This window comes from Calliphora vicina, chromosome 3 (assembly GCF_958450345.1).
Source record: "Calliphora vicina chromosome 3, idCalVici1.1, whole genome shotgun sequence".
Taxonomy (NCBI): domain Eukaryota; kingdom Metazoa; phylum Arthropoda; class Insecta; order Diptera; family Calliphoridae; genus Calliphora; species Calliphora vicina.
The window spans coordinates 48,642,839-48,654,969 of record NC_088782.1 but is presented as its reverse complement, the minus strand read 5'-3'; the positions used below and the strand labels follow the sequence as shown (position 1 = coordinate 48,654,969).

General features: G+C 30.4%; 1 protein-coding gene across 1 annotated transcript in view; it reads left to right on the top strand.

Annotated features, from left to right (window-relative positions):
* The window catches only part of LOC135954476 (supervillin-like), a 364,594-nt gene extending 353,394 nt beyond the window's left edge, over positions 1-11,200 (top strand). Inside the window, exons 13-20 of the mRNA XM_065504655.1 lie at positions 6,423-6,564; positions 6,631-7,177; positions 7,247-7,404; positions 7,469-9,484; positions 9,546-9,662; positions 9,803-9,933; positions 10,002-10,822; positions 10,955-11,200. Of these exons, the coding sequence (XP_065360727.1) occupies positions 6,423-6,564; positions 6,631-7,177; positions 7,247-7,404; positions 7,469-9,484; positions 9,546-9,662; positions 9,803-9,933; positions 10,002-10,241 (3,351 nt within the window). The 3' untranslated portion in view covers positions 10,242-10,822; positions 10,955-11,200. The remainder of the gene's footprint in view (positions 1-6,422; positions 6,565-6,630; positions 7,178-7,246; positions 7,405-7,468; positions 9,485-9,545; positions 9,663-9,802; positions 9,934-10,001; positions 10,823-10,954) is intronic.
* The last annotated feature ends 931 nt before the right edge of the window (positions 11,201-12,131 follow it).

Sequence of the window (12,131 nt, the reverse complement as noted above, 5' to 3'; positions counted from 1 at the left end):
ATAACAAAATTCTCTTAAATAATTTTAACTTTGTTACTTAAATAATGAAACAAAACAAAAAAAAAACCCAACTAAAAATATTGAAAGGTGGTTGTTGGCAGTTTGGTTGGTTCTATAGTATGTCAGTTATTTTAAATTGTTTAGTGTTTTGAAATTATTTGAGACCGCAGGGAAACCCAAGTAAAAACCTTACGGCATATTAAAGAAAAGTATTTGTAAAATAAAACTAGAAATTATACATTAACTAATTACAATTTCCAGTAAATTAGAAAAGAACAAATTGTTAACTATTGTACATTTTAGCAATTTGTTTAATGCATTTTTTATTTTTAAACAAATAAATAAATGACTTTACGGGAGTGCCAAACAAAGCGAATTTACAGTGTATTGAATTGAAACAACTCAATGGATAATGAAATTAAAAATGCAAATACGCGAAAAATTGAAATTGAAAATGAAACGAAAAAGGTAATATTAGAAACATGCTGTAAAAAAATAAGCTAAAACGGTTAATATAAAAAATACTTAGTTATGTATCGTTGAAGTTATTAAATAAATGAATGCATTTATCAAAAGAGAACTCAATCAGAGTTTGCTACATAATATAAATGGTGTTGATAATTTATTATCTAATAAATATAAAGTGTAAAAAACCATATAGTTGTGACATTTCAATAATGTAGATAAAGTGGTAACTGGAATAAGTCCCTTCTGTTTTGATTTTCAAAAAAAACAAATTGTTGTTCTGTAAATTGTTGGATTTTGTATGCTGAAACTGGTTTAATTACTCAAAGTAAAACGAGTAAATCAAGTGGATTTGATTTAAAAAGAAAATGTTATTATATACCAAACAAAAAAGGGTTAATAAAGCGTGTTTCAATGCTGGTTTTTCCGTTACATTGTTATTATACCCTTCACCTTCTTGAGAAGGGTATATATAAGTTTGTGATTTCCACAATATAATTTTCTGACCCTATAAAGTATATATATATTCTGGATCCTTATGGATAGCGGAGTCGATTAAGCCATGTCCGTCTGTCTGTCTGCCTGTCTGCCTGTCCGTCTGTCTGTTGAAATAAATTTTCTGAAGACCCCAGATATCTTCGGGATCCAAATCTTCAATAATTCTGCCAGACATGCTTTCGAGAAGTTTCCTATATAAAATCAGCAAAATCGGTTCACAAATGGCTGAGATATGTGGAAAAAACCAGGACAACCTCGATTTTTGACCTATCATTAATATAGACAATATGGATATCTAATGATAGATATTTCAAAGACCTTTGCAACGACGTATATAAGACCATTGTAAGTTGGACCTACAATGGGTCAAAATCGGAAAAATATTTTTTAACCCGAATTTTTTTTCACCAAAAAAAAAATTTTAATTTAAAAAAAAATAAATTTTGTTTACCTAAAAATATTTAAAATTTGTATTTTGATGTATAATTTGGTGAAGGCTATATAAGATTCGGCACATCCGAATATAGCTCTCTTACTTGTTTTTTTTTTATAAAATTGTCGTTATGTATGGAATAGCTCATCGGGCAAATGGTCTCCTCGGCTTTGCTGGCACATACGCATTCTTGTGTCGAAATTTGTATAAATTCAATGATCGTTTTGCATAAATGTGTGAATTTCCTCCTTCCAGGTACGAGGTGGTTGCGGGCTTATTGGCATAGACCTTTGACTTCAAATAACTCCATAAAAATAAATACAATAGTATTACATCACACGATCAGGGGGTCAATTCTGATCTTCGCTTGTGAACCCATGTAGTTCACATATTGAATTCATTCCTTTTAGAATTCATTCTTTATAGAATTAATTCCTTTCATTCAAATATTCAGCATAAAATTCCCACGAAACAATGAAATGTTGGGGATGTTTTTTGACGCTTAGGATGATTTTGCTTTCATTATTTTTTAAATATTGTTCAATAATGGAAACGCATTGTTGCCTCATGTAATGCTCCATTTTTACTAACCCTAAATTGTCAGCTGTCAAACTGCGTTTTTTTTTTTGGTTGGCAACACTGTCTTGCATAAATGGCGGCAAATTCAAATAATTTAGAGTATTTAACTACTAGAACGAATATTAGTTCATTGTAGAAATCCAAATTTGCCGTTTTGAGTAATTTTTACCCCATATATTAAAGGGTTAAGAATGTCCTAGAAATTTAAAATTACAAAATCATACACAAAATTACAAAAAATCCAATTTAACAATCTGAAATTCAATATTCAAAAATAGTCACAAATGTTATTTTATAGGAAAAATTTTTAAAAAATGTGTTACCAAATAGGTTCAAACGTTAAAATTTGTATTTAATACTCATTTAACATTTATTATGAACGGGGAAATAAGTTTTATTTGTTGGAATTTCGTTTAAAAAAAATAGAGGAACTAGAAACAGTGAAACATATTCTGTGTAACTGTCCTAGATTACAGGGTCTAGGAAAGATTCCATAATGAATTGGCGGATATAGCTAGATATGATCTACGTAATCTATTAGGCTTTATCAGGGGAATAGACTTTCTATTTTTGGTAACATGGCTCTGGGAATCCCAGTCTATACTTTTTTCCTGTCCTTTTTTAAACTAGGTTTTCACTTTATTTCTTTCTTTATCACCTCACTACTTTCTTTTCTTTGCGATTTCATTTAATTTCCTCTCTTCACATATTTATATTTAAACATGAAAAAAATTTAATTTTTAGTACAAATTTTTAAATTTAACAAATTTTGCTAAACATTTTAACAACTTAAATTACGTTTAAAGAACTATTTTTTAAATATTTCTAGATTTGGCACTCACACTGTCAAAAATAGTTTATTGGTCAAGGTCAAGTAGTTTTTTTTTAGAGATAAGTGAATATATTTTTGTCGGTAATATTTAATAGAAGTATGGACTTTCAGTTATCATTAATAATATTTTGTTAAGAAACTTTTGAAAGATATAATTAATAACAAGTAAGAAAATATAGTCGGTGAAGTCCGACCATATGATACGCTACTCTGAGTAAATGAGCAAAAGCCTTTTTCTCTTAAAATTTCAACAATTTATTTTCGTGAGTGATATTCGGAAGTGGTCCTTATATGGAAGCTATGACCAATTATATACTGATCGCCATCAAATTAGCATGTATGCTTATTGAAGTAATTTTCGGAAGTGGGTTTTACATGGGAGCTATGGACTATTATTCTGATTAAACAAAACAATGATTAATCAATATATAAGTTTGTCATTCCGTTTGTAATTTCCACAATATAATTTTCCGACCCTATAAAGTATATATATTCTGGATCCTTATAGATAGCGGAGTCGATTAAGCCATGTCCGTCTGTCTGTTGAAATCAATTTTCTGAAGACCCCAGATATCTTCGGGATGCGAATATTCAATAAATCTGTCAAACTTGCTTTCAAGTTTCATATTGCTATCAGCAAAATCGGTCCACAAATGGCTGAGATATGAGGACAAATCCAGGACAACCTTGATTTTTGACATATATCTGAATTACTAAGTCATTAATATAGACAATATGGATATCTAATGATAGATATTTCCAAGACCTTTGCAACGACGTATATAAGACCATAATAAGTTGGACCTACAAAGGGTTAAAATCGGAAAAAAAATTAAAAAAAAAAATTAAAATTTAAACAAATTTTTATAATTTTAAAAATTTTAAGTAACAATTCGAAAAATTTTTTTCCAAAAAATGAAAAAAACAACTTTGGAAAAATAAATAAATTTTGTTTACCTAAAAATATTTAAAGTTTGTATTTTGAAGTATAATTTGGTGAAGGGTATATACGATTCGGCACAGCCGAATATAGCTCTCCTACTTGTTTAAATTTTTAATTTTCAAATTTGTATATTTTTGTTCAAAAAAAATTGGTATAAATTTTTAAAAAAATAAGTGAAACATATTGATCTTTTAATGAGGCCAATAATGCCAGATAATTATCAAACATCTCTCGTTTTATTTATTTTTTGTGGAATGAAACTCAACTGCTTCATTCATATTTTGTTAATACATATGTATTTATTTATAGTTTATGCAAAAAATTAAAAAAAAAAAACTTAGCAAAACGTTTTTTACCATAATTACCACACTGCACTTACAACTGTTGTTAACAATTCGATTCCATTGTCATAAATCTAAAAAATTTCCATTTTTAGTTGTAGACCATATAAGGATTTAAATGCTCTTAAAAGAAACGAGATGATTTTGCAATGTTTTAAAACTTGATCTATAAAAAATAACAATAATAATAATAAACGTTACTTAATAAAGTTTGCATAAAAAAAACCAGCATGCATATTCATATATCAAATGAAAAACAAAGTATTTAAATATTTAAAGCCTTAAAAGGCCTGATTGGGATTTGAATGTTAAAAAAAAGATATGATAGATAAGTTTTATTTATTTTTTTTTGGTAATTAATTTGTATACACCTGATTGTTTGTCGAATTTCTTGGGTATTAAGGTCATTTGCCAAAAACATGTTTCATTTTGAAAGTTATAATCCTACACAATTTCTAATTGCCATGTTATTTTTTAACAATTGTCAATTTCTTTTGTATTGATTTTGCGTTACTTAATTTAATTGAGACGCAATATTTTTTCAATAAAATTATTTATAAGATAATTTAAGTACTTTTTCCTTAGATTAAAGTGTTTCATAATAAAATATTTGTTAAGAAATATTATGAATCATAGATTTCTAAAGAACTAATTATATTGGTGTAAAGATATAATTACTTCACTAACCACTATATAGATTTGATGCATTATGGTTACCTAAGTACAAAAATGGTAAAATTTTTGAATTCTATGGATAGATTTTTTTAAATTTTTTTTTTCTAAAATTGCGAATTTTTGTAGATGTTTCTCCACATAATTTATGATAACTCAAAAAGGGTAGGTCCGATATTATTGAATTAAACTTAGAAAAGTTCAAATTTGCATAACCTTTAATTTTTTTTATGTATTGAATTTTAATCGGCTCATTTGTTTCGGAGTTATAATAACAAATTGAAGCCAAAAAATTATCTTTTATGTGAAAATAGCAAATTTTTGGGTTTTAAAAAACTCATGAAAAATCGAAAACGGCAGAAATTGTTCAGGTTTGTTGCTTTATCGCAAACCCAAATATAATAGAAACTAAATGTGATATCGATCATTAAAATTGAATGATAATTTTCGAATTTATTCACAATTAAATGAATTCGCTCATTTTCACAAAATTTTACTTTTTTGTTTGATATACATAAAATTGAGTAGCTAATGTTCTTCTTTCGATTGATTGAATTTTGAAAACATTTTCCCCATGCGTTTCTATCTGCTCAGTAGTTTTGGAGTTATAATAATAACAAATTGAAGCCAAAAAAAAAAAATAGCAATTTTTTTTGTTTCATTAAAAATCAAAATCGTCAGAATTTTTTCAGATTTATTGTTTTATCGCATAGCCACATGTAGTAGGAACAAAATGAGATATTGATCATAAATATCGATGGATTCTTTTCGAATTTATTCACAATTAAGTGAATTCGCTCATTTTCACAGAATTTGGACCATATTTCTACTACTGGAACCACAAAACATGCATAATTGAAGTTTTATAGAAAAAATTCTACTGAAAAATACGAGACTATGAATCAGTATTCTCTGTTACAAAAAACACAAAGTCAAAAGTTTGAAAAATTATGTTATTTCCATTTGATGTCGAATGCAAATCTCCAAGGTTTTTCAAATCTAAACACTTTTATATTGATTTAAAAAAAACAGTTTTAAAAAGGGTATAATTGAATATATACTTGCAAATTGTATTGAACATTTCAAATACCTTTAAGAATTAGGTTTGAAAAAAAGGTATTTCTCGAATTCACAATAAACTCCTCTTTTTATTTATTTGATTCCATTTGATATCAATACAATTATCAAAGGTTTCTCAAATCTAAAACTTTGTATGTTGATTTAAAAAACAGTTTGATTAAATTTTATGATCTCCATTAGATAACAAAGTTTATTCTCAAAGTTAAAATTGAATATGTACTTAAACTTTTAAATGAAAAATTTCCTCAAATTTAATTTGCAAATTTTAGTTGATATTTCATACACCTTTGAGAATAAGGTTTGAAAACAATTTGAAAAGAAGTTATTTCTTAAATTCACAGATCCTCGTTTTGTTGATAAAGACATTATTCACAAATATTTATCAAATCTCCCCCAAAAGTATGACATTTGAGAAACATATTTGTTTTAAAATTAATCTCAATTGGATATTAAAACTCAATATTTGCTGGCGTCATACAGATTTGTAAATAAAATTAGTTATAGTAGTATATTTATAACCCTTTAAACTATAATTTAAATTAAAACTAATTTATATTCTTTATATTTATATTTTTACAGGAATCTCTTTCATTATCACACAATCTCTCTGATAAACCCTTACCACCATCCCCCTTAATACCCACATCTTTAGAAGGCGGCAAAGTCTCTGATCGTTTGGGTAAATTAAAATCTTCCTCGGAAAGTTGGAGAACTCGTGTTGGTAAGTTAATTTCAAATTCGTTACCCCTTACACTTTTTAACATTCCAAATTTTCTGCTGCCTACAGAACAATCAGATGCTGCTAAATTCACAGTCGCTGGACGACTTCAAAAGAAGGCCCAATCCCCGGTGGAATTGCAGTTCGAAAGATCCACTAATGATGCAGCCAAAAAATGTCCCCTACAAATTATACGCAGTGCCAATCAACCCCAATTGGGTTTGGCCAAAAGTGCCTCCATGATGGTTACTTCCAGCACTAATGGTGTGGTTGGCCAAAAGTCCAGCAATGGTGCTCTCTTTGTACAACGTAGTTTAAGTGTCAATAATGAAAATCCCAATAGTGCTTCTGAATCGAATTCGGCCGCTAGTAATTCGGACAGCGACAATGAAAAGGAACAAAAAGATAAACGTAATATTAATAATCAAACGTCAACCGCAACAACTAGTCCTAGTCATGGCCAGAGTGAACGTGGTGCTCGTGTTGTCATACCCAAGTTTGATGACGAGGAAACATTCGAGAAATTCTTTGTATCAAAGAAAACTCAAGATAAATCCACACCGGATGAGGAGGGTATCGATATTGCAGATTTTGATAAGATTAAACCCACCGAAAGGTAACAGCTAATTTAAGAAAATTTAACGGATTTTTTAATTAACAACGTTTTGTTTAAATTTCTTTGTAGGTTGGCCGTTAAACGTACCATACAATTGCCTAAAGGACGGCGGGCTGCTCGTAATCCTTTAAGAAATTTAGCCTCACGCACTGATATCACTTCGGAATACACAGAAATAAAATCAGGCATAGCTGAAAGGGAAATGCGCAGACTCAAAGCTGAATCATGTAAGTAGAAAATTAAACAAGGTTCCTTATTTTTATTTATTGTATTATTCTTCTCCCATTTCAGTTGGCTGTCGCACCAATTTAGCTGCCGAAGCCATTGCCGGCTTAGCCTCGGTTGAAGATTTCAAGGCAGTAGCTTTGAAATCATCCGCACTGCCACTCAATCAAATGTGGTTGCCATATAAACCTCTAATGTTGCTGCATGTTAAAGGTCGTACCCATGTACAAACCAGACTTGTGGAGCCTTCCTACCTATCACTCAACCGTGGAGATTGTTTCATATTGATAAATGGCGATAAATTGTATCGTTATGTGGGCTCGTATGCCAATATAATTGAAATTGCGCGTAGCAAGAAAATCTGTGCCTATATATTGGAAAACAAAGACTTGGGTTGCACCGCCACCTCTGAGGTCATACTAACCGATGGCAAATTCATGAACGAACGTCACTGGAAAATCTTTTGGGAGCTATTAGCTAAACCGGAAGATTATCAAATACCCGACAGTGGTCATGCCGACGAGGATGATCTGTTTGAAGCCAGTCTAATAGAGACCAATAAAGTGTATGAATTCCAAGATGATTCATTAGTGCCCTTTGAAAAGTACTGGGGTTGCATACCCAAGGTAGAAATGTTGGACACCAAAAAAGTATTAGTTTTTGATTTCGGTTCCGAAATGTACATATGGAATGGCAAGAATGCCTCCTCGAATTCCAAGAGAGCAGCCATTAAACTGGCTCAGGAACATTATGATGAAGGTCAATTAGACTATTCCAAGTGTTATGTAAATCCTATGCATTTCTCTAGCATTGTTGGCTGCCGCGACAATTATAAATTCCCCAAACGTTGTGATAAACGTGGAGAATGGTGCATCTTGGGTAAGATTACCCAAAATATGGAAACTTCCCTATTCAAGGAGAAATTTGCCGATTGGCCCGAAGTAGAGCGTGAAGATTTGGAGAAAGATTATTTGACAAATAGCGTGCATGCTGTAAAAGCTTTAGATGGTGGTGTTATTTTCAAGGGTTCTGCTTATGAAGAACCCAATTTGGTATTGGAACAATCGAATTTGGGTCGTGGTAACTTTTACTATGACAACGACAGCATGCGTCATTTCGAGATTATTTCCAAATCTTGTGATAAATGGCAAATAAATGAATTTAACTTTGATAAGGCCGCAGAAGATTCGTATGGTCAGTTCTATTCAGCCGAAAGTTATATACTGAAGTGGATCTATCAAATCAATGTTACCGTACGAGAATTGAGTGGTCGTGTTTCCAATCGCAGCACGGTGGGTCGTGATCGTTGTGTTTATTTCACTTGGCAAGGCAGTGAAGCCTCGGCCAATGAAAAGGGTGCTGCCGCTCTTTTAACCGTGGAATTGGATAAAGAAAAAGGCGCTCAAATGCGTGTGGCCCAAGGTGATGAAACCACTGTCTTTTTGCGACTCTTTGGTGTAATGTGTCTTCACAAAGGACGCAAAGAAGAATGTCTAACACGCCGCAATCAATGGCGTTTATATCAGGTTTCCGGCAATGTCCCCGAAGAAACCCTATTGAAAGAAGTCGACTGTCAAGGTCATCAATTACGCTCCAAAGCTTCTATGCTATTGATACATGGTGAGAAGGGTGTAATTTATGTATGGCATGGCTGTAAAGCAGCTCAACACACCAGAGATGTGGCCACCAAGGCCACAGAAAAACTAAAAGACTTAAAACCCCAAGATCTCTTTGCCTCAACTTCAGTGTCCATAGAAATTGTAGAGGAGCAACAGGAATCGAGTGGATTTAAACAGGCTTTATCAGCAGATCTCTCTCAGCCTTTGCAACTTTATGGCAGTCTTTGTGCAGAAACCTCCAAAGATTTTTCCTATACTCCCAGAATTTTCCATTTCTCCAGTACTCAGGGTGTGTTTAAGGCAGCCGAATTGTATTCGCCTTTAAGGTGCCAGGATTTAATAACACCCTATCCATTTACCCAAACACAATTGTATAATGCACGCCAGCCTACCATCTTTATGATAGACGATGGTGATGTATTGTGGCTGTGGATGGGCTGGTGGCCTTTGGAGGATATTAAAAGTGAGTTTATTAATATTTATTTATATAGATTTGAGATTATAATGTTTTATGCTTATTTTAGTTAATACAGAGGATCGCAGCAGTCCCACTAATGAAAATCGTGCTGGTGTTAATCGTTGGATTTCCGAGCGTAGAGCTGCTTTAGAAACAGCTGTTTCCTATTGGAGAGCCAAATTTGGTAAGTTGTGTAATATTATGAGTAGTTTAGTATTAAAAGTCTTCAAATACATATTGAATTAATATACACTGCAGAGTTGTTTAGAAGCTTTCGTTAGCCACAGAAAACTAATTTTAATTTTAAATAACTTTAATTTCCAGGTGACAATGAAGAAAAACAATTCCATGGCATTAAGGGTTACGTAGTGTGGGCTGGCTTAGAGTCAACCGGTTTTAAGGCTCTCTTCCCCGAATGGTCGGTGCGAGAAGATGTTAAAGAAATTAATTTACAAGTAAGTGTGGCAACACTTCAATCTAATATTTACAAAACTAATATATTAATATTTTATTTCTAAAACAGGATGGCCGCACCAATGAACCATTACCCATTGTGGATGTCTTGGAGCAATTAACACAAACTGAATATCCCTTGGAGGTGCTTAAAGAAAGACCACTACCCGAAGGCGTCGATCCAACTCGTTTAGAATTGTATCTAAATAATGAAGACTTTGAGAAAGCCTTGGGTATAACACGCACAGAATTCGAACAAATGCCATTGTGGAAACAAACCAATTTGAAGAAAGAAAATGGTCTATTCTAAAAAGAAATTACGGAATTGAAATTTAAACGCACAACAGGCTGAAACATTTTCTTACATTTAAATTAAGAGAAACTTATACACATATTATATATACATATACAGAACAACTCAAATCTTATTGGTAAGAGTTGTTTCAAAAAAAAAAGAATTTCAATCATTTTTTATATATATAAAAAACAAGGCCTTAACACACATTTCTCTATAAAAAAAGAACTACCAATTTTTTTTACAACATGCTTAATAATTATTAAAATATAAAAAGCAATTTGAAATTTATACATTATGAAAAATAAATTCATATAACAAACATTTTTTTTAAATAATCATACCACCATAATACATACATATTACTTATATTTATAAAACTAAATTTAAAATTTAATTAATAACGATACAAATTTCTTATTGAAAATGTTTTGCTTGCTAGCTTATTATCATATACATTTATTACAAGTAATTTACTAATATAATTATTACTAACACATTTCATTTATTCATTCATTTATATTTTTTATTATTTTAATTTGTTATTGATTGTATTTTTGTAAATATTTTATTACTACTATATATTATTATTTTATGTGCTGTTTTTCTATAGCGAACGAGTACTTTGAGCGAACGTTTTATATGTATTTTGTTTTTGTTACAATAACAAATCACATGTTAAATTTCCACTCAAAGTACTCGTTCGCTATAGAAAAACAGCACATTAGATTGCTTTTTCAAAATTCATTTTGATTCTCTTTTTGTTGAATTCATTTCGTTTATATTTTAATGTGAGTGTCTATTTTTTTAGTAAAATTTTTAGTTAATACTTCATTTTTCATTTATAATTTTAAGTTATTGTGTCAATCAATTTTAAGTTTTTATTTTGCAATTTGTTATATTATGCAGCCGAGAATTATTTTTCAAATAAATATTATAAAATATTTAAAATAAAATATGGAAAATTAATAAAATCTTGTTTTATGGGGAATATGGAAAAAAAAATAAAACAAATCGTTTAAAAAGGGGTAAGTGTTTTTTAAGAGTGAAGTGTTATTTAAGGTAACAATTAGAAAAATCAAAGCATACCTTAAGGCTGACAAATTAGTTAATAGATATGATAATAATGTAGAAGTACCTAGCATTCCTGGTAATGCAGATTCCTATGTGTCAACTATGTTTCTCTGAAACGTTAACATTATTCCAGTTTACACATAAATGTTAAAATAAAAATTTGTGTGTGTAATTTAGTGCAAAAAATTAATAACAAACAATTAAAAATGCGAAATAATTGGTCAATTCACAAGGTCTACCTACTATTAGTCATTTTGTAATAATGTGGAAATATTTCAAGACTCGGCGGTTCGGCTTAACCGACTCTTAGGCATTCGGCCTAAGACTTGTCCACTTTAAAAGATTCGTAAAGTATCTAACAATAACCGATATAAAAGCAAAACTTATATTGTAGACTACACCAAACATACAACAAATCTGCAAATTTTGATAAAAGTCTAATTTGTATGGATTATAAAGGCATCTAAAATGTTTAAAATTGTAAGTTAAATGCTGTAAACCTCAGAAATTTGTGGAAAATTTAATTATGTTTAAAATAGCTTTATACCTATTATTTAGTAATATGATTTTTGTGGTTTAACATATGAGTTTAAAAACAGTATCGGTGTTATTTTAAGCAACAGAAGAAATCTCATTCTTATCGAGCTCTAACTGCGAAAATATATTAGGTGGAAGGTGAAATATCTTTTGTGATTGTTTGCATTTTGTAATTCAATGTAAACATATGGATAATGAGCCTTTAAGTTAATATTGTTTCTGCTATCAAATTGTAGCGACTATAAAACATGTAAACGAATCTAAATTATCGATTTACATTAAAAATTAAAATCG